Source organism: Cryptosporidium andersoni (genome assembly GCF_001865355.1).
Source record: "Cryptosporidium andersoni isolate 30847 chromosome Unknown contig_13, whole genome shotgun sequence".
In the NCBI taxonomy this organism is placed as follows: Eukaryota; Apicomplexa; class Conoidasida; order Eucoccidiorida; family Cryptosporidiidae; genus Cryptosporidium; species Cryptosporidium andersoni.
Window position 1 is genome coordinate 1 of NW_027122840.1, and position 21,967 is coordinate 21,967.

The 21,967-nt window shown below is 28.4% G+C and overlaps 15 protein-coding genes across 15 annotated transcripts in view; 9 read left to right on the plus strand and 6 right to left on the minus strand.

Moving 5' to 3' along the window:
• Positions 1-564: 564 nt before the first annotated feature.
• On the minus strand, positions 565-2,283 carry cand_028260 (2OG-Fe oxygenase family protein; the record flags this gene model as incomplete). Its single annotated transcript, XM_067213054.1, has 1 exon — positions 565-2,283. One exon carries the CDS (start codon positions 2,281-2,283, stop codon positions 565-567), a length of 1,719 nt encoding a protein of 572 aa, XP_067068490.1.
• A 411-nt stretch (positions 2,284-2,694) lies between these two features.
• On the minus strand, positions 2,695-4,215 carry cand_028270 (DEAD DEAH box ATP-dependent RNA helicase; the record flags this gene model as incomplete). Its single annotated transcript, XM_067213055.1, has 1 exon — positions 2,695-4,215. One exon carries the CDS (start codon positions 4,213-4,215, stop codon positions 2,695-2,697), a length of 1,521 nt encoding a protein of 506 aa, XP_067068491.1.
• Positions 4,216-4,968: 753 nt separating this feature from the next.
• On the plus strand, positions 4,969-5,515 carry cand_028280 (60s ribosomal protein L27A; the record flags this gene model as incomplete). Its single annotated transcript, XM_067213056.1, has 2 exons — positions 4,969-4,979; positions 5,080-5,515. The coding sequence occupies 2 exons, from the start codon at positions 4,969-4,971 to the stop codon at positions 5,513-5,515; spliced, it is 447 nt and encodes a 148-aa protein (XP_067068492.1).
• Positions 5,516-6,278: 763 nt separating this feature from the next.
• cand_028290 (uncharacterized protein) lies at positions 6,279-7,586 on the plus strand (the record flags this gene model as incomplete). The annotated part of the gene is made up of 1 exon (XM_067213057.1): positions 6,279-7,586. One exon carries the CDS (start codon positions 6,279-6,281, stop codon positions 7,584-7,586), a length of 1,308 nt encoding a protein of 435 aa, XP_067068493.1.
• A 572-nt stretch (positions 7,587-8,158) lies between these two features.
• cand_028300 (uncharacterized protein) lies at positions 8,159-9,178 on the minus strand (the record flags this gene model as incomplete). Its single annotated transcript, XM_067213058.1, has 1 exon — positions 8,159-9,178. The coding sequence occupies one exon, from the start codon at positions 9,176-9,178 to the stop codon at positions 8,159-8,161; it is 1,020 nt and encodes a 339-aa protein (XP_067068494.1).
• Positions 9,179-9,428: 250 nt separating this feature from the next.
• On the plus strand, positions 9,429-12,386 carry cand_028310 (uncharacterized protein; the record flags this gene model as incomplete). Its single annotated transcript, XM_067213059.1, has 4 exons — positions 9,429-9,479; positions 9,565-9,705; positions 9,780-11,999; positions 12,204-12,386. The coding sequence occupies 4 exons, from the start codon at positions 9,429-9,431 to the stop codon at positions 12,384-12,386; spliced, it is 2,595 nt and encodes an 864-aa protein (XP_067068495.1).
• A 118-nt stretch (positions 12,387-12,504) lies between these two features.
• On the minus strand, positions 12,505-13,230 carry cand_028320 (RNA recognition family protein; the record flags this gene model as incomplete). Its single annotated transcript, XM_067213060.1, has 1 exon — positions 12,505-13,230. One exon carries the CDS (start codon positions 13,228-13,230, stop codon positions 12,505-12,507), a length of 726 nt encoding a protein of 241 aa, XP_067068496.1.
• A 266-nt stretch (positions 13,231-13,496) lies between these two features.
• Positions 13,497-14,212, plus strand: cand_028330 (translation machinery-associated protein 20; the record flags this gene model as incomplete). The annotated part of the gene is made up of 2 exons (XM_067213061.1): positions 13,497-13,825; positions 13,987-14,212. 2 exons carry the CDS (start codon positions 13,497-13,499, stop codon positions 14,210-14,212), a joined length of 555 nt encoding a protein of 184 aa, XP_067068497.1.
• Positions 14,213-14,714: 502 nt separating this feature from the next.
• cand_028340 (uncharacterized protein) lies at positions 14,715-15,815 on the plus strand (the record flags this gene model as incomplete). The annotated part of the gene is made up of 1 exon (XM_067213062.1): positions 14,715-15,815. The coding sequence occupies one exon, from the start codon at positions 14,715-14,717 to the stop codon at positions 15,813-15,815; it is 1,101 nt and encodes a 366-aa protein (XP_067068498.1).
• A 59-nt stretch (positions 15,816-15,874) lies between these two features.
• On the plus strand, positions 15,875-17,410 carry cand_028350 (uncharacterized protein; the record flags this gene model as incomplete). Its single annotated transcript, XM_067213063.1, has 1 exon — positions 15,875-17,410. One exon carries the CDS (start codon positions 15,875-15,877, stop codon positions 17,408-17,410), a length of 1,536 nt encoding a protein of 511 aa, XP_067068499.1.
• Positions 17,411-17,672: 262 nt separating this feature from the next.
• cand_028360 (uncharacterized protein) lies at positions 17,673-17,972 on the plus strand (the record flags this gene model as incomplete). The annotated part of the gene is made up of 1 exon (XM_067213064.1): positions 17,673-17,972. The coding sequence occupies one exon, from the start codon at positions 17,673-17,675 to the stop codon at positions 17,970-17,972; it is 300 nt and encodes a 99-aa protein (XP_067068500.1).
• Positions 17,973-18,065: 93 nt separating this feature from the next.
• Positions 18,066-18,749, minus strand: cand_028370 (CS domain-containing protein; the record flags this gene model as incomplete). Its single annotated transcript, XM_067213065.1, has 1 exon — positions 18,066-18,749. The coding sequence occupies one exon, from the start codon at positions 18,747-18,749 to the stop codon at positions 18,066-18,068; it is 684 nt and encodes a 227-aa protein (XP_067068501.1).
• Positions 18,750-18,958: 209 nt separating this feature from the next.
• cand_028380 (SAC3 GANP family protein) lies at positions 18,959-19,645 on the minus strand (the record flags this gene model as incomplete). Its single annotated transcript, XM_067213066.1, has 1 exon — positions 18,959-19,645. One exon carries the CDS (start codon positions 19,643-19,645, stop codon positions 18,959-18,961), a length of 687 nt encoding a protein of 228 aa, XP_067068502.1.
• Positions 19,646-20,264: 619 nt separating this feature from the next.
• On the plus strand, positions 20,265-21,014 carry cand_028390 (uncharacterized protein; the record flags this gene model as incomplete). Its single annotated transcript, XM_067213067.1, has 1 exon — positions 20,265-21,014. One exon carries the CDS (start codon positions 20,265-20,267, stop codon positions 21,012-21,014), a length of 750 nt encoding a protein of 249 aa, XP_067068503.1.
• Positions 21,015-21,457: 443 nt separating this feature from the next.
• cand_028400 (uncharacterized protein) overlaps positions 21,458-21,967 on the plus strand; it is a gene marked incomplete at both ends in the record, with an annotated part of 966 nt that continues 456 nt past the window's right edge. The window contains 2 exons of the mRNA XM_067213068.1: positions 21,458-21,490; positions 21,584-21,967. The exon at positions 21,584-21,967 is cut by the window's right edge and continues 53 nt beyond it. Of these exons, the coding sequence (XP_067068504.1) occupies positions 21,458-21,490; positions 21,584-21,967 (417 nt within the window). The remainder of the gene's footprint in view (positions 21,491-21,583) is intronic.

Below are 21,967 nucleotides of genomic sequence, written 5' to 3' on the forward strand. Positions count from 1 at the left end.
CAAATATTGAATCTATAGCAGACGTACGTTTTTGTGAAAAGTTCCCAGATATACCTCATCAAAAGACAGTATATGTTTCTTTACCATGTGATACTTCGATAACTGATATGAATTCTAGTGATAAAACCAATACTCCAAGTGAAATTCAGACAATATTTGTATCATTACCTAGAAATAAAACGACGGCTCATGCAGGTACAAATATTAAGAGTAGTGATGAATTAATTAGTCAAGTGAAGACAATATATGAAGTAAGTCCTAGATCAGCCTCAACAGCTGATGCTAAATACAATGAGTCATATGTCCCCTTTGTTGAAACAAGAACCGTCTTTGAATCATCCCCACGGAATTTATTCAGTGCAGATGCTAAGGCAGGTGAGTCTACTTGTATTATTCAAGAAGTAAGTACATTTGAATCTATTCCTATGAAATCTACTGCTGATGCAAAGGGAGATATTTATTAATATTTCAATATAATAAAGGAGTGTAAATTTTAAGACAACTGCTATTAAAGTGATTTTGGTTATCTTTTATACTTCACAATGTCTTCACAATATTAGAATCTTAAGAATATGAAATATGTTGTACAGTATCAGGTATCGGAAGTGATTCCCTTTCTACTATCTGTTTTACAGCTGAATAAGCTTCATGATGCATCCTAGCTGGTGATTTGTTTACATGTAAATACAATAAATATAGTGCTGTATCTTCATTCACTATATTTACCGCATGTATTGTTGTATGATCTATCTTGTCTTCTTCATTAATGTTAGGCCAAATGACTGCAAAGCCTTTTTTTGGTTTTATTTTAATACCTGCATATGGAAAGTCCAGTTCACCACCACTAGAGATAGTCTCTAAAAATACACATATTGTACTTGAACGAGTTTCACCATCATGATGTTCTTTAATATATCCACCATTATCATATTTGTGTACTAATATAGGTTCTAGATTTATTATTGGTGTATCTACTAACAGTGCTAGTCGTCTTTCTATCATTTTGATTAGTGGTGTCTCCTCTGGTTGTATACAGGCAGTTAAAGACTTGCAGAATTGATCAGAGTTAGTTATCTCATTATCTTTATCAATTTCATTTATATCTGAATTACTTGTACTTTTTTTCATTGAAATTTTGGATGATTCTAAACGATCTTGAATGAAATTGATAATTTCATTGCATTCTTCTTCTGAAAGTGCATTTGGAACAATTTGTATTTTAGGATTGACTTTGCTAGCCACTATTCTTTGTAATAAAGTTGATTGGTTAATAGTTTCAGTTTCTTTTCCAGATATTGGTTCCGTTCCAATAGTAGCTCGAATTCCATGCTGTCTTAAGAGTTGGGCAGCTGCAGAAAGTTGATTGTTTACATATTGTTTTTGTTGATTCTCTACCATCGCTTGTATCTGCTGTATATTGGATGACTGAAAATTACCCAAATTTGAAGCACATTTCATATTTATACCAGGAGTTATACCTTCTGATGTTTTGTTTAATGATGAGGTAGTTAATACACTATTGAGATTTGAAAAGTTATTAACCCCCTGGTTAGTTTGAACTGTAGGAACTAGTGATGAATTCCCTAAAAATGTGGTAAGTTGGGGAGTTAAAGGTAACTCTTGGGTTCCATTTATATTCACATTTAGATTATTTAATAAACTATCAGAAGTAGTAGAGTTTGTAGGCATCTTAATGAAATTATTCTCAAATGTGTTCATATTAGCTAGGTTCTTTTCACTATTGGGCATTACTTTTAAGTCACCCTGCATCTGGGAAAGAGCTAATGCAATTCGTTGCTTTTGCATCCAATTCATGAGATCCATATCCTGTCCTTGTATTCCACAAAGATTTGGAATTGTAGTCCCCACATTTGGAATTTGGACAGGTTGTAGTACTGGTTTTTGAATATTTATCCCAGCTGTAGATAAGATATTAGGATCTAATGTTGATACTGGGGGAATATTATAATTTGTACTATTAATCCCTGGTGTTATAGTCGCTATATTTGGGTTATTCAATTGTATATTAGCCATTGCTTGTTGTATTTGACTAGCAGTTAATGTAGGTATCTGAGTAGTAGATACTGGTGCAGAAGATAGTTGAGGTAGGGAATTTACTGCAGGAAATCCAGATATACTATTCATTGTACCCGAAGTAGTTAAGTTTACATCATTAATTGGGACCATATTAATTGTACTATTTAATAATTTAGGTTTGGGTGGGGTAAGGTCTTTAAGTATATGTTTAGTTTCATCATTTACTGTTGCACAATTTTCTGACATATCTCTAACAAAAATAAAAAAAAAAAAAAGATTAAAAGTAAAATAGTTTAAATATGTCTGAAATTATATACTATCTACACACAATGACGTGGATGTACTCTTTCATGCTGCAAATCCCCTCACGGGGATTCAATGGGGGAAAAGTGTCTAATTAGGCTGTAAATTTAACATTCTCGGAAAAAAGAAATAAGTGTCACAACAAGAACAAAGAATGAAAAATAAAAAATATATAAACCTAAAGTATCATTAACTATGTCAATATTATTATATATAGGATAGGATAAAAGTGTAATAATTGATTATGAATATATCTAGTAAATACTAAAGTTCAAATAATCTATAATTAATACCTTGGTATCTAAACTTCAAAATTATATCCAATCTTAAAATTACTCCAAAGTCATTTAAATTTCAATGTACAAATTGTCTATTATCATTAGGATCTCGTTTACCATATGGATTAGATGCAGAAAATTTATGTCCTGAACTTGTATATGCTTTCTTATTTGATAAATTAAGATTAGACTTATTCTTCCTTCCAACTTTACCACCTGATTTAAGATTAAGTTCTACTTTTGGGGGAGTTGTAAATCCAAAACTCTTAGCAATTTGCTGTAGATCTAATGAATATACATTAAAAGTATCTTTTATAGAATGTGATGCATAGGAATGTAAATAAGCTCTATATGCATCTTTTGCTGAACAATGTAAATGATAATTCTTCTCTATTAGCCTTTCAAGTTGATTTTGTACATTTGCAATCTTATTTTTACTAAAAGTATATTCATTTAATGGTATATTCATTTTTTTCAGGTATTGTAGAAATTGAACTTCTTCTGGTAAAAGGAATAATAATGCTTTACCAGTACCATTAGCTCCTCTAGCTGTCCTTCCTACTCTATGGATATATTCTTTAGGATCATCAGGTGGATCATATTGAATAATCCAGTCAACATTTGGTATATCTAGACCTCTTGCAGCAACATCTGTACATAAAAGTAACCCTTCCTTAGATGAACAGAAATCATAATATGTTTGCATTCTTGATGATTGTTTCTTCTTCCCATGAATAGATGAACATGATAAATCTATATAATTAAATAATTCCTCATGAAATTTAGTTGACATACAACTACTAAAAAAAACCATTACTTTATTCTCTCTATTCTTCTTCAAAAATGTATATAACAGTAAAAATCGCTCATTTGCAGAAGCTATTACATAACCTTGTTCCAATCCAGAAACTGTAGCTGTATTATTTGAAGTCTTGCACTTTATTAAAACTGGATTTCTTAAGGATAAACGTACTAGATCAGCTACTTTTGTTGTTTGAGTTGCTGAAAATAAAGAAGTTTGTCTTTTAACAGGTAGTAGCTTTATTATCTGATTCATTTCTTCTTCAAATCCTATCTCTAAAATTCTATCTGCTTCATCAATAACTAAACTTAACAAATTTCCATATTGAAATCCTTTGGTATTTTGAAGATGGTCTAATAATCTCCCAGGTGTTGCAATTAATATATTAACTCCCTTATTAAGTTTATCAGCTTCATTACGTCTATTCGCACCTCCAATTACTAATCCATGAGTCTGAGGTAAATATTTGCATAACTCTCTACAGACTTCATATATTTGTAGGCTTAATTCTCTTGTTGGAGATATAACTATTACACCTGTTCCATTACGAGGTAGAAATTCAACATTATATAAAAGGTTAACAGCTGGTACTAAAAATGCTAATGTTTTCCCTGATCCAGTTTTAGCTGTACCAAGTACATCTTTACCTTCTAATATTCGTGGTATTGATTTTGCTTGAATTTCAGTCATTGTAGTGATATTCATATCTTTTAGAGCACGTTTTAATTGATCACATATAGCCGATTGCTCAAAAGAAACATTACTGAAGAAATCAGTAGAGTTTGCTCCCTCCATCTTATTTTACCTTAAATTTGATTAGACTCCTACCTAATATATCATAACATAATAGGGTCAAAAGGAGACCAAAACTTTTTCAATATACCGCCAAATATGTGTAACCTAAATATAAATACCACTATATTATTTTAAGGCGGTAACGTCACTTTACATGTCTATTATTTATAAAATTATATTTAAGATTCAATAAATTCATATAGAAAATTTTAAATTTAGTTAAAGCTTATGTAATACTAAAGTAATATATAATTTAAATATAAAATTTGTATTAGTGTTAAGGAAATATAAAAAAAAATAATATTACACCATTATTAATTTAGATTCCCACAGATATATAATAAGATAATTATCTTATAATTACACTATAAATTAAAACCTTTTTTTCATGTATCTATATACTTAGAAAAAAGTTATTTTATTTAAATATAAATATTTTATACTTAGCGGTATATATAGTATTTAATTATATTTTGACTAATAACAGATTAAGCTCGTCTCACGTCTTTAGTCTATTATTATAGATACCTAGTAAGCGGTCATAATAATATTTAACTAATGTTATATTAATTAAATAATAGTGACTATATACTCTATAATATATAATAAGAAGTATTATAAGGACTCTTTAAATTATTGTATATAGTCAATAAATATTTAAGATTATTAATATTTAATTTAATTAGCGGTGGCTGTTAGAAATTTTCTATTATTTACAAGGGGGAAGAAATAATAGAAAAATCCTTTAGAAAAATGACAACTAGGTAAGTAATTAATTTAATATAATTGAATTTGGCAAAGTATTAAATCTTTATATATATAATTTATAAAAATTATATTTTAATTTATAATCTCTTCTTTTAGATTTAAGAAAAATAGAAAGAAGAGAGGACACGTTTCAGCAGGTCATGGTCGTGTTGGAAAGCATAGAAAACATCCTGGTGGTCGAGGTGCTTGTGGTGGTATGACACATAAACGTAATTGGTTTGATAAATATCATCCAGGTTACTTTGGTAAAGTTGGTATGAGATATTTTCATATGAGAAAAAATCAGACATTTCGTCCAATAACAAATGTCGAAAAATTGTGGAGTTTATTATCTAGACAAACCCTTGAATATTACAAAGATAATCAGACAGGAAAAGCTCCTGTAATTGATTGTACCCAAGCAGGGATATTTAAAGTTTTGGGTGGTGGACATTTACCAAATGTTCCAGTTGTAGTAAGAGCTCGTTCATTTTCAAAAATTGCTGAGAAAAAAATTAAAGAAGCTGGTGGAATTTGTGTCTTGAGTGGATAAATTTAGTGACTAGGATATTGAGGGATTTGATGCTATTAAGGGGAGTATTTCCACTTTGTATAAGTTCAAGATGGTTTCGAACCCACTATAATTTTCTAATGTCAATTATTTTGTTAATTAATGTTAATCGTTAATTTTAAGAGAAACTTATAGTTCTCTAATCTAGACACCTTTATCCAATTAGGCAATAGATGGATTTAATGTCTCTTAGTTTAATTTAGAAATTATGTATTTGAAGTTACTCAATATTTTGCATTTAATTATAGAGATATTAGCTTTTTATTTGTTATATTAATAATTTCTTGAATTTAGAGGACTCGTTTTAGCGATATTAGAAATAGTGATCTTAATATGAGGTAAAGAGTACATTCATACAAACTTGTGTGATTATTAAAGTGATACATGCAGCTTAATCTAGTATAATTATTAATATAAAGAAGTAATAGTTAAGTTTACGACTATTATTAGATCAGTTAATAATATAATCTTCAAATTATTTAGATCTATAAAAAAAAAAAAAAAGGATATCTAGCGCCTATAACTCCTCTCCGAGAAGAAAAAATAATAGCGCTAGTTATTTTAGAGGCTTTGTAATTAAATCAAGTCTGACCAGTGTTTGAGGTGACAACTAACAGAATTCTAGAGAAATAGCAATATTACTTATAAATTTAAATCCTCCTACTTGTGTTGCAAGGTAATTTTAGAACTTGAGTATTTACTAGAATTAAGGTTGTATATTTGTTGCATTTGAGTAAGGAGGACCATGTACACTAATAGTGGAAATATTCACAATCGTCAGAAAATCCACCCTACACAACCATCTCCATTTAGAGTGGGTGGATTATCTATGCAAGCTATTCAGAGTATGGCTGGGACTTCTGAATCTTCTAGGTATTATGATACATCTGAAAAGGGGAATAATGAGAAGTTTGTTTTTGAGACAGAAAAGTCATATTTTTCACTTTTGAGATTAAAAAGAAATCATAAGAAAATTATGATTATCATTGCTATACCAGTCTTAATATTCTTTTTTATTGGTATATTTGTACTATTTTCTCGTTCTAATTCATTAACTTCATTTAAAACTAATAAAACTGAGCCTATGAAATTAAATGGGAAATCTAATAAGTCTGATATTCATATATTTGATGAAGACCATATTGGAGATTGGTCTGAATTTGAAGATGATTGGCTTGATGAACATGACTTTGTTGAAGAAGAAGTTGATGATTTAGAAGATCATGAACATGGGGATACTCATTATGCAAATGTTATGCATATAGATGATAATAATCCTGAAGATACCATAAATAAAGCTAATAGTGAAATTCATAGTACAGATGAAAATATTCAATTAGAAGAGAATGGAAATAATAATGAGAATACACAAGTAAATAAAGTAGTTTCTCCAATTAATAGAATGCCTAAGGAAGTAGAAGGAAGTATTCCTCCTTTACCATCAGTAGCTCCTATGGAGTTTGGTAATACTGAGATAATATATTTTCCTAAAATTATTCATGTAATAGGGCGTGTTGGAGACCAATATAATATAAATGGTAAATATACAGTAATGATGCATCCATATCATGAAGATAGTCCTTGGGTACATGGTGGAAGACTTATATGGTCAAAAAAGGGTAAAAGTATAAATGAAAATTATTACATATTTTATGAAAAGACTTTACATAATTGGGTATTAACAAATAAATTTGATTTACTTAATCCAGATCCAATAGCATTTTTACCAGATCATGGTGTAATGCCTGTAAAGGGTGTAGGTAGGCATGGTTGTAAACCCCAACATTATTGGTACTTTAGACAGAAACAAGAAGATGGATCATATAAACTCATTATGGATAGATCTGTTCTAGTAACTGACAATGGAATTTTATTAGATTCCATACCTGGGATAGGTAATAGACTTAGCAATAGAAGCAATACAAATAGTGAGGAAATAATCGGTTTGAAACTCCACAAGAACCAGGTACATATTGATAATTTATATGAAAAAAAACCATATGTTTATGGAGAATCTATTCCAATAGATCCATATAAAAGAAATTATGTGTAATTAATGTAAAATTAAAGATATTCCTACTCTAAGGGAAGTTTGATTAAAACTTAATACTAAATTAGATATGGGTTTTTAATATTTATGAAAGTCATTGTACGTTTACAATTTATTAAGAATAAGTTGTGCGTAGAACTTATATAAATTGAATAATAAAACTTCAAGAAGTTATGATCCTTGCTTCTTTTAAAGTAAATAATACAGATCATTGATTATCCTACTTAGTATTAAATTGAATATTCTTAAGCTTCTAGTTGGATTTTTTTTTATATATCAAATAACTACTATGTACTAATTTCCTGGAATATATAAAAATAATTATACTTGATAGAGTTAAGCATAACCTGTTTAATTCTAATTTGCAAGTTATTTGTTTCTTGATTTAATTTAGTGATATATATCAATGTAATTGAAGTTATAGTATTTAATATTAAACTACCATTATAATATGGACATTATAGTATAATATAATTAAATATATCATGTATAGAATATATTGAAAAAGTAACATATTGAAGATATTTATATCCATATATACTTACAATTTATTACATATATTACTCATCAATATTTCAAGGAAATGTCCTTAAAATAAGATCTATAAAGCGTATTGCCTGTCCACAAGTAAAGGTATCTGGGATTTTATTTGGTGTTATAATAAGGAATTCATTATTTGCGTCTATTTCAAATCCACATGCTTTCAATATATCTATTGATCCATTATATCTTGCCACTTTTGAGTGGAAAGTAGAATTATTAAGACGAATCTTCTTATACTTATCTTCTTGAGGATTATTTAACACATTTGATATGTAAGTCTTCAATAAAGTAAGACACCCAATTAGTCCGGCTCTATCTGTATCTTTGTATTCTTTTTGTAACTTATTACAATAAAACGCAACTTTTTCTTTACCTGTCTTCGGTAATACTTTTTTCTCATCTTCAGGATATGGACAGCCAAACCTTTCTTCCCATTCATGTCTTAAAAGATCTAATTGTCGATTTCTCTCCTTCTCATGTTCTACCTTCTCTTTCAAAACTTGTTGTATATGTCTAGCTCTTTCTGCTTCCTCAAGCTTTCTTTGGGCTTCTATCAATTGTTTTGCCGATGAAATTCGCCTTTTCTCCTTCTCAATCTCATCCTCTTTTTCCTTCAATCGTCTTCTTTCCCTTACCTTTCTCTGTAACTCCTGCACCTTTATTAAAACCTCTTCATCAGATAATTTAGTTTCATTTTTGTTATCTTCACTATTTGAAGTTTGTACTATTGGATCTTTCAAGTATTCACTATCTTTATTCTCTTCAATCCATGATAGTGCTTCTTCTAGTCCTGCATTTCTTGTAAAAAATATTGCTTTCTCAGCTTCAATTATCCCAAACCCCATCTCTATAAGAGTATTGCAGATGTCACTTCTTACATATTCTTTTATTTCAATACAATTCTCAACCAATGTATTATCAGATTCTTTAATATTTATTTCAGCTATACTTTTAGTGTCTATTCCAACTACATCTTTATTATCTATTTCAGCCTCACCAGCTTCATTCTTGAGCTTTCCCAAATTTACATCTTCACTTTTATCCTCATTCATCTTATTTAGTATAGTGATTTTGTGATATTTTCTATATATATCTGTTAAAGATAAAATTTAAGAGTACTTGAGTTAGATCTTAAGGGGATAAGGAGGAAGCAGAGAACTTATAGCGCCTGAATACCAAAACCGGTATTTGCATGTAAAGCCCCACCAAGGATTTCTGATGATTTAAAGAAAACCAAGTTATTTTTTGGTTTATTATAGGATAATAATTTATATAAATAGTCATATTTCCAACCAAATTAACATGTTAAACTCCTTTGCAAGCTTTAAACAATCTGATATTGACCCTAGAAAGGTATGTTTATTAGTTATACATCATTGAAATGGTAATTTTATAAAAAATAATGAGATTAAATGGAAAAATATTATTAATATTTTAGATAAAAGTAGAGAATAGATTACCTATTTGTATTAGTACTGAAGAAAATCAATCTAACTTCAGGCGTAATTCACTTAAACGATACTCGATAAATAACCAGGATCATCTAAGTAATAATTCTCTATCAATACTAGCACGGAAAGTAAGTGAAATACTTTATTTTAAAAATGAGAATAATTACTAATTTTTGGTTAAATATATAATTATTAAAAATAGTCAATAAACTTAAAGAAAGCAATAGATAGATACTCAAGTTCTAGATCATCTCATAGATTATCAGGATCAGCTTTAAACCAACTTTACACCCAATGTATTACTCTTTTAAGACAAAATAAGATAAATACTAAGAATGCTTTTGATATAAGGCTTATTGAACATTTAGGAGATATTGTTAGCTCAGAGATATCTGAAGATTTAAAACATAGAGATTTTCTAATTGATAAAAATTGTAAAGATTCAGAATCAGGTAAAGATCATCTCTATATGGAGAATTTGAATAATACATATTTAGAAGATACTGATAATATAGAGTTTGATGCATTTCAAAGAGCTGCTGTTACATTGGAAGCATCAGCAAGAATTTATGGATATAGGGTTGACTCTACATATGATAATGCATGTAGAATATTATCAGAAATAAAAAAAGGCAATATCTCATATGAAAGTGAACAAGATAAGAAAGATGAACAAGATTTAGATATAGATAAAATATGTGAGAAATATGATACACTCAAAGATTATAACAGCAAAAATAAATGTTTAGGAAGGGCAAACAAACTGTCAGACTATAAGACTATTGTCAGTAACAAAGATTTAATTACTTTGAATGGTTATGAAAGGCACAAAGTAGTTATTGAAAAGGGATACTTTGTCAAGAAGATGGAATTAGGTGCACCATGTTCATCCCTCGCTCCTTTAGGTGGTTCAAGCGACTTGGGTGTAATTTCATCTTTGCTTATGTCAAATATTGAATTGGAAAACAATCATAACTACATTGATGATTCTATTTCTCTATCATACAATATAAGTGGTTTGGACAGTACTACAAGTGACAAACGAGATAACATACAAAAACAGGAAATTATTGCTGTTGATATGGTAACTTTAACAGGTTTATTATCTGTTGATGATTGTTTTAATTTTGTTCAATCATCAAGTTCAAATTGCTATAGATTTTCAATCTGTTCAGAGGTAAAAAGTTTAGTCCATTTAATTAAGCAAATAAAGGCAGGATTAAATGATATATGCAATGATCCATTTCCTGCACACAATGCATTAATCCAAAGTAATGATACAGCTGATATACTATCTGATTTATCTGAAATAGAGCACTCTGACAATGACTTAAATAATAGTTCTTATTCAGATTTTCCAATATCTAATGGCAATAGTACTGCCATTTCAGATAATGTAGAAAAAATCTCAAAGATTATAACAAGAGATGACTCATCCCATAGTTCAATATATGAGATTCTTCAAACAGACTATAACTCTGATAATAATTATGCAGAGCAAGTTCCAAATATACGTGAGGTTTCCTGTAGTCATCAGGAGAACAATATTATTTTATTAAATTTGAAGAGTGAAGATGTACTGAATTACTTTACACAAAATTTGATGCAAATTAAAATGAATCATCTCAAAGCTCCATTATACTTGAATAATGATAATAGTATTAAGGCGATAGATATAACGTCGAAAAAGGGAACTAAAAAATCACCATTTCATCGTCCAAGACAAAAAATGTTCAAGTATATGAATATAATTGACTTTGATGGTATATCATGGATCAAGTCATTAATAAAACCCTCAAATAGCATAAAAATGAACAATACAGCAGCAAATGAAAAGTTTAGTAAAATATTCATTGACAGAAATCACACAACTTCAACTTTTATATACAACGTTCAACATCTGACTTGTCTATCAAACTTAGTTGGTAGATATATCCAACCAATACCACCACTTACATTGCAAGTGCAAAATCACTTAACAAATGACAATTCAACAAGTTTCATGATAAGTGAACAGAAAAGTTACACAGACTTTCCTATTCAACATCATATAGACAATGTAGACTTTATCGATATACATGATGACTTTATTAATATAAAACAAGATAATGGAGAAGATATAATTTCCATAGATGAAACAATAAATAATTCAAGTATTTCGTCGAGAAAAGTAATATTATCATATCCAGCACTCATAAAAACTTTGAACTATAAAACAAATAATAATTTATCCCAGGCTATAACTTTAGTGGAACCTTCTACATTCAACAAAAATACACATAATAAAATCATTAATCAAGTAATAACAGGTATAAAATCTTCTAATTATGTTAATGTTGTCAAAGTTAAATCTGCTTTGAATACTTCAATACAAGAAAAAGGAGAAGATTTAATAAATTTCCAAGATATTCTGAATACTATGGTAAGTTTTAATGAACAAATTTAGATGGGTGAATATAACTTAATAAGGAACCAAAGAAATATGTATAAAACTTCTAAAGAAGTAACAAAATAATGTAAAATGATATGTATATTCAAGTATTCTACTTTTACTTTAAATATTTAATGATATCAACCCCATCTAAATTAAATTATTTATAAATATTTCAAAATATCCTGTTTTCAGGACAAGTCATCATTGTCTATTGAAGATTCTAGTAATTTATCAGTAGCTATATGTTTTATTAGCATGCTTCATCTTTGTAATGAAAATAATTACTGCTTTCAAATTCTTGATGAATCAACAACCAATCCATGCAACAGGAAGGTCTTTGTATCACAGTTTGGATCAGTGGAGACTCATTTATAATGAATCTATTTGACTTGGCTTTTAATTTGATACTATTATCGGAAACAAGCAAAGTAGATTAACAATCATAGATTGTTAAACTGGCAATTAATGTTTACCTAGAGATATCTCATTTTAATTATGATTGAATCCTTGATGTAGAATTTGATCTTGAAGATGGCGAATATTTTACTTCTCCATCTTGATTATTAGATTCATTTAATTGACGTGGTGATAACATTGAGATATTGCGGTTTGATGTATCTTCTCTATGTGTTGGATTTGGTGAATAATTTCTTCTTCTATGTTCCACTGGAAGTGACCTAGATCGTGACCTCGATCTAGACTTTACTTTATGGTTGTCGTGATAATAGTCAGAATATGGTGAGCGATATCTCATATCGTTAGATACATATCTTCTATCATGGTCATCATAATGACGAGATCTGGTGCGTGAGGTACTTGGACTTCGTCGCGTATTTTTATCATCATAGCGTACATTAGATGGATATCTACCTCTAATTCTATAAGGAGGTGGTGGTGGAGGACTTTTATTTCTAGAGTATGGACCATTCATACCATTGTGTCTACCAGAAGACGAGTCACGTCTAGAATATATGCTCTTTGCCATCTCAACTCTAATCGGTCTTCTTCCAAAAATTGTTGAACCATCCATTTCTTGAACTGAAATTTCGGCGTCTCGAGGATTAGCATATGTTACAAATCCAAACCCAGGTGGATTTCTAGCAACCCATACAGCATCGACAACTCCAAATCTCCGAAACTCTCTTTCAAGTTCACCAGGAGTTATCCATGGATCTAACTGTCCAATAAATACTTTGGTTCTATCCTCTCTTATTTTCATTGATAATAATGGTATATATTATAGCAAAATAGAAAGTGGAATATTGAACTCGAATCTACCATCTAAATCTTGGGCGGGAAACAGGATAAAACAAAAACTTCATGGTGGTAGTGATGATGGTGGTGCAAAATTTGCCTAATAAATTTTTGGAAATCAGTTCGTGTTTTTTTTTTTTTTTTGGTCATTCTTGGATTCCTCTAAAAAATCCAAAAGTATCTAACTCTAAAAGTTATTACTTCGGGGAATTCTATATTAAGAAAGTAGAAATGTCTGCCACTTCTATGAAAAAGTTCTCCCTAGACAACATTTCATCACAAAACCAGCTAAAATCATCAATTCAAAGATCAATCAAAACTGCAATTATAACTCAATACCCATTACTGTCAGATGTCATAGATTACATATTGCCAAAAAAAGGTGCCATTGTACTTGCAAAGTGTTCAAACCACATACAATTTATTGTAGTGGATTCTGTCCCTCTCTTTTTCCAACAACGTGGTAGTCCATGGTACCCAACATTAAGACTACTTCATTTATATCCAGATATGATGCCTACGATGCAAGTAGACAAGGGTGCTATTAAATATGTTCTGAAGTAAGTGACTGAATAGTATAATTGTCTTGGGAATTCCTCAAAGGTTGCATCCAAGAGAGAGAGAGAGAGAGAAAAAAAAAAAAAAATACTCAATTGTACACTTTTGAATTTCTCTTTTTTTTATTTCATCTTACTGTATTACTATCTCTCCTTTATTTCAGAGGTTCAAACATCATGTGTCCTGGTCTAACTTCTCTAGGTGGTAAAATGGATTTAGTAAAACCAAAACAAGTGGTCAAAATCGTTGGAGAAGGAACCTCCTCTGCCTGTGCTATTGGTTATACATTGATGAGTACTGATGAAATTCAGTCTATTAATAAAGGTGTATGTATTGAAAATGTTCATTATCTGAATGATGGTCTCTGGACAAGTCCCAAGTTCTCTTAATAATAACAGCTTAAAATCCCATCGTTATATTAAATCAACGATACGATATTGATACGATGAAACATTTATATTGTCTCTTAGAAAGTTTTATTTCCTCATCCCTGCTTAGTTTTTTCTCTAAAAGTTTAAAAAGATAGACATAAGAGCCTTAATTACTTAGGTATCCTGCATCACGTTTTCACTCTCTGGATTAATCGATCCTTATCCCGCGCGTGCGGTATAAGGGAATAATTTATATTAAGATTTTCCGATATATTTCCCTTTCTTCTTCTTTGTTTTTACTACAAAAAAGTTACCGGCATTATTTATTTAGTTATCTTTACTACAGTTTCAGGTGAAAGTTATTACTGGAGAATTTAATTGCTGTAGTGACTTCCTCTTGATTTCCCCTCTTTGAGTTAGTTTCCTTTTTTTTCTTTTGAAATAGACATCTGGGGAATTAGGTTTATATACAGGGACACATATTTTATGGCTACTTTGTACTGCAATATAAAGATTTATAATGTCTCTGGAATCCCCATACTCTGTAAACTTGTCAGATATCATCCAGTATGACAATAATTATGGTGACAAATTAACTAGGCTGCTATCTTATAATGCATCTGGTCCTCCAATGTTGAGTGTTAAGGGTGTATTAAATTTGGGAGGTTTCCCAAGTGACTTTAATAATAAAGTACGAAATTTAACATTAGGAAAAGAGACAGGAGTCAATAATACTGACAAGATAACTGCATTGGATGAAGTAAATATTTCTGTAAATAGTCCTGATAAATTACATGTTGAAAACTGCATAACAGATGCTAATGAAATATTTGATAACGCTACAACTAACAAAACTGATAATCTGAATATTAGTTTTTTAGGACTAAATAAGATTGAAAAAGATAATTTTGCGAGTACTTCGTATTCTGATCAAGCTAATAAACAGGATGACATGATTCTCAAGTGGAAGCAAAGACTGTATGAGACCATGGGAATACTCGATATTGGGATGGTAAACAGTCTAATACTGAGCAATTCCCAAATTAATGAACCAATTAAATTCAGTGTATCTAAAGAGGAGGAAATGCAGAAACTTCATGATGCTGTTAATAACTGCAGAATTTCCCTCAATATTTTACCTAATGACCATATAACTATTGATGACGACTTGTCATTATCACTTTCAATGTTAAATATTGATACTGAAAAGATGGTGGAAGATTCACGTATTGAAGTCCTCAAAGACTCGCAACATTTATCAAGTAATGAGGATAAAAGTAATACCACAGAAATAACTCAAACAAATATACAGCCAATTACATTTGATCAGTTTTACAAAACGGCATCACCACAAATGAATTTTACTGCTAATGATGTCTTGAAATTTCAGCGGTCATCTACATCGATAAATTTGTCAACAGCACAATTTCTAATTGATCACTCTTCATCTCATAATCCCAGAAATTTCAACTTGCAGCATTATTCTTGTCCTACTAAGACTGTTGCTGCTTTAAGGTTATTAGCAGCTATACGGCATATTAGAGGACAGGTTAAGACACTACAACAACAATATAAAAAGCAGTCTTATAGGCTCTTTGACGTTCAACCTGTCTCTGACTAGGCGCAAGGATATAAAGATCTATATCAGGAAAAAAAGGAAAGTAAATTTAGTATAAATTTATGGACTTTATATACAATCAAGATTATGGTACTTTAGAAATATGTAAAATTGGATATAGGGCTAGCTTATTATTATATTTGAGTGAAGATAAACTAAGTGAAATTGATAAAAGATGTTTATATGGATGTAGTGATTATAAGTTCTCTGCTACATTAAAATTCTATAATTCACAATACTGTTTGAATATAAACCCACAGTATAGTAAATTTGAAAGTGACCTATCCTTTTACTTTAAATTACCAGGATATATCAAAGTAAAAGATTTAATTTCTGTTCAATATTATAGAGAAACACAATTAATGGGAGTAAATCAAAATATATTAAATAGAAATAATAATTTTACTCCATGTATAAGGATTGTATTAAGTCTTGCTCAAAATTCTACTACAAACATGAGCTTAGTTGATAATATAATTGGTGATAATTTTGAATATTTTGAATTGAATAATGTAATTACTGTTAGCCCTAATTTTGAAATTAATAAATTAAGACATATTATTAATAATGAAAAGGAATTTCAAATAAGAATATTATGTAGAGAATGTAGTCATGAGATTGCATCTTATAATAATAAATTATTCTTTATAGCTCCATTACCAACGGAAATAGTTCTAAATTATTCAGAAGCATTAACATGTGATACTTGTTGTCCTTTAACATCTATTAAAGGACAAAGTAATAAGTATGACTTTAGACCACGTCCAAATTGGATATGTATAGGACCTCAACATATATCAATTCATAAGATTAATTGTAATGAAGTATTTAAATCAATATTAGAAAGTGCAAAATCAAATCCACTTTCTGAATTATCTCTACAAATTCATATTGCAAATAAAATCCATAATCTTTATGGTTATAACACTATAAAGTATAAACTAGATATTTTATCTTGTCCATCATGTCAAAGTAATATTGGATGGTTTGATTTAAATACTATTTATATTTGGAAATATGCAATTAAATTTGATAAAGTATATAAAAATATTGAAAATTCTATAGTAAGAGAAATTATAAATATATTTAAGAATCACACATTAAATTCTTTATTAGCCTTTTATTTAGAACAAGAATGTAGAGAAAATGGTATTTCCCAAGTTTATATTATAAATAAAAGTGATAAACAAGAAATAAATGAAATATATTCACTTAAAATATTTCAAAGAGATATATTATTAATAGATTTTCCATTATTTATTGATAATATTTCATTAAATAATAATAAAGAATATTTTAATATACATAAAGCTCTAAAAGTTCAATTTTCTATTTTAGAAAATATAAATAATCATATATTTAAGAATATAATGGATTATCCTATTGATAATCTATCTATTGATAATTTAAATCTAAAAGTATCTGACATATATAAATCTATAAATATATCTAATATTAAAGAAGTATGTAAAAAGTATAATATAGTGACATTTAGTGAAAAAGAATTCATAGAATTAAAGAAGTATTTAAAGGAAAAGGAAATAGGTGATATGATTTCAATAATTGATCTATCAATATTTGATGAAGACTTAATGTAGCCTCAATTTAAGAAATATATTGACTATTTCTTTTTTCTTCTTTAATTTATTTTATTCTTTAATTATCCTATCACATTATATTAATAAAATGTATGCATTTAAATTAATATTAAATATTAAATATTATTTATTACTGTGTGTATGAAGTCATTAATTTTGTGTTCTCCCACCTGGCTACATACACACTCAATATATATAGCCAACACAAATTGAAATCTACTAATTATTTACATACATATTCTCTTTAATTATTATCCTCTAAATGTCTCATAATAAATCAGATATTCAAGAATGGTTGGATAAACAAATCGCTATGTGGAATGGTTATTCTATTCCAAAAATATCTAATCATAATAAATTTATAAAAGGATCTATTCAAAAAAAGGTAGATATGTCATCAAATACTCAATATATTAATGAAAATAATTGTATTAGTAAAAATGTACAAATCAATTCCATTTCTAATGAAGTCGACTCAAATGGACATCGTCTTAAATTTAAAGATTGGGCTGATCTTCATCAATATCTAAAAAGTTCTCTAGTGAATTGTACAAAAAAATAAAAATCTACTTGAATAATTCCAATTACTAAATTATTGATATTTCTAAATATTCAAATTAAAAGTTACTTAAATAATAAACTTATTTTTAAATATTTAAAATTTATTACTTATATTTTTATCCTGAGCCTCTGTCCAAGCTTTAGCAATAGTCCTCTTCATTTCATCATCACCTTCTTCATACATCTTCTTCATTAAATTTTGGATACCAGCCATTGGATCTGATGAATCATTTGTATTAAATGTATCTGGTGAGGTAGCTTTTTTTAAGTGATTTTCTTTAGATGATAATTGTGGCCATTTAGAAATATCTTGTTTTGTCATAGTCAACACAATCATATCAGTTTTAACTTTAAAATTACTTTGAGATTCTACAATAGAACCATTTAATTTTATTGAAAGTTTATAATATTTATTATTTAAATTAGTAATTTGTAAATCAAAACTATTATCATTAAAATTAACTTTTAAACAATCTACATTATTATGTATATTATTCATTGTAATATATACCCTTACTTTCTTATCACTTTGGTCCCAACTATATTGAGAAATTGGTATATATGCATCTAATGGAATATTAGAAGATATATTATTAATTTCGTTTATAGTTGATTTATTATTTACCATATTGGCTGTCCTCTTTTTTGTCTCAGATAATTGAATTTCCATAGCTTGTAATTGTACTTGTAAAACACTCTTTACATTGGATCTTCTACTTTTTTCTATTAGATCCTTTAATTCCTTAATATCTGCTTCTATTTCAATTACACTACTCATCTCTATATTTAATAATAAAATTTCTTTTCAATAAATTTTAATTTGACGTGAGACAAAACAAATAGGTATTTAAGCGGTGTCTCATAATCAAATTTATTAATAAAAGATTTAATATTAGGGATCAAATTGAAATTAAATTAATAATAAAAAGGGAAAATAGAAATAAATAAATTGAATTGTTATAGATAAAACTCTTTTTATCTCAATTCCTAATTACTATTTAAAATTGACAAATAATTTTTCACGATTATATCACTATCATCTGTACACTTTGTCTTATTTATTATAGTGTCTCCTAAATTTTCATTATTTTCTACTGCAGGAATACGTATTAAACCACTTTGTATATCCATTCTCCATCCATTCTTTTCAATAATCTCTATGATCTTATTAGATGATGTTGGAAGGTCTAATAGTTCTGAGAGTACTAATAAACTTATACAACTGTGTGAATTATTAACCGTATAAACTACAATATTACGTAGGAAATCCTCAAAACCCAAAATACGAGATATCTTTGTAGATAGTAATTGATTTGACTTTAAAAACTTCCACATATAAGTGAATTTACAATCAATTAACATTTCATGTAAGAATAAAATAGGTTTTATCTCTGGATTATCTTGTATAGATAATGGAATCTGATATGTACAAGATAAAAAGTCTGAACTTAATGGACTTTGTATTAATGCTTTTAATAAAATATCTTGTATTATATCTAATTTCATTTTATTAGGATATATCATATACAATCTTAGAATTGCCAAATTATTTATAATACTGTATTGTTCAAATTTAATTTGATCCCTTACACATTGTTCGAATACTTCCAGATTACACACATCATATCTTGAAGCACTATTTAATAGTACTTGCACTTCATTATTTATCGACATTACTAAAGTACTTAATAAAATCTAATTTAACTTCTCAGTATATTATTTTTATGAGATAATTAATTTCCAATAATATAAATACTTCCCATATACTTAATTTAATAGGAATTAGTTATATATATATATATATATATACTATATTATATGACAATGATTATAAGAAATTTTATTATATATATATAAAATTTCTTTTTTTCTTCAATTTAATACTTTAAAAAGTAATTTTCATCCTCTCATATATGATACTCCGGTATTAAAAATATTAATAAGTTAATACCGCTCAAATAATACTAATAATTTCCCACTATATGTATTTATATTAGAGAATAATTTCAAAGTTATCATCTACTATTAATATCCTATATTTGAAATTATTACTACTTTTTTATAATTAACTAATGGTATAATTACGGAAAAAAAGTCCAAGATAAATCATCACTAATTTAACTTTTTTATCCATTATCCAAAATGTAATATTAATGAATGCAGTAAATTACGTATAGGCGGTATTTTAGAATAAATAAGTTTCTATTCTAAGTGATAAATTATTATAGACTTGAATTACTTTCCTTTTTTAGCATTAATAATTTATTAAAAATAAGAAAGACGTTAAATAGAAATGTTAACTTTACATAATAAGGTCGATGATGCTACATATGATCTAGAAGATCAATATGATGAAGCTTTTACTAAACAAATGCGTATGGGATTTATCCGACGTGTTTATGGCTTATTATCAATCCAATTTATATTAACATGCTTAATAACCACAATTATGTTTACTAAGGGGGTTAGAGAATATATAATATATAACTACACTACTACAATATGGGTTACTTTTATATCTTCTCTCTTATCTTTGGTTATTATATTAATATGCAGATTTAGCAATACAAACTACATGCAACAATACCCAATTAATTTAGTCATTCTATTTACAATAACTTTTCTTGAGTCTTTACCCGTTGGTTGTTTATGTGTAATAATACCTGGTAGGAGTATTCTAATTGCATTGATAGCAACGACAGTTGCAGTTATTGGGATGACAATATATGCTTTACAAACAAAATATGACTATACATCTTATACCTCATTGTTACTTTATGGTTCAATTGGATTAGTTGTTGCATCCATAATAAGTTTGTTTATCCCTTATTCAAAACTATTTGAAATCTTTGTAGGTTCATTTGGTGCTATGTTTTATGCATTTGTACTATTAATGATAACACAATCAATTATTGGAAAACATGAAAATATAATATATGAAGATGATTATGTGGGTGCAGCTTTATTGTTACATTTGACTATTTTAGATATGTTCATATATATTTTGAAAATAGTCGTTAATATAACAGATATCCAAAGATAGAAATTCTTGAGGACAATTGGGAGTCAAAATATTAGAAAAGGTAGGAATAAAGATATAAGGATAGTAAGATAGGGATCAAGATGTAAAGGTGGGATAGTTGAAGTAGAAGTAGTAAAGTACTTAAGTATTGATATTGTAATTACTCGAAAATGCTTTGTGTTTATTTTTAGAGTTTATCATTACTATTAAGGAAAGTCAAGGACATGTCCACTTTTGAAGAGAAATAATATTATTAGTACATTATGTGATTACTTATTATTTCTTTTTCCTTTTTTTTCTCTTCACTCTTTCACACTGTAATTTTTTAAAGAAATCACTACTTAGTGTCTCCGCCAATGATGTATTTTTAGTTGACGTTGTGTGACGTCGTTTGTAGGACTCATTTCTAACCTTAAATTTAGTTAATAATTGGTGATTATCATTTTAAAAATGTGTAGATAATAATGGGAACAACTACATCTCAAGATTTAATGAAGGTATGTTCATTCAAACTATAATTCAGTGGATTTTGATATAAATATTACTATTAAATTTTAATAAATGTTGAATGGTTCTGAATAATATTTCAGGTAAATGGAGGATTTAGTGATGTTCCACCATGGGCTATTGTTGTAACTTCAATACTAAGTATTCTCTTAGTATGTACACTTGCTGGGTTTTTTATATTATTTTGTAGAGAAAAAGATAAAGCAAAAACTCGGGAGAGAATTGAAAGACAATTTAGAGCGGTTGAAACTAGGAAACTTGCAAGATATCTTCAACAACTTAGAGAAAGGATGGCAATGAGACAAAATTGTCATCATATGCATTCTCATCCACATATACCACATGGATATCCTGTTGGACTTCCTCCTCCTCCTCCTCCTCCTCCTCCTACTCCTACTCCTCCTCCTCCTCCTACTCCTACTCCTACTCCTACTCCTACTCTTACTCCTACTCCTACTCCTACTCCT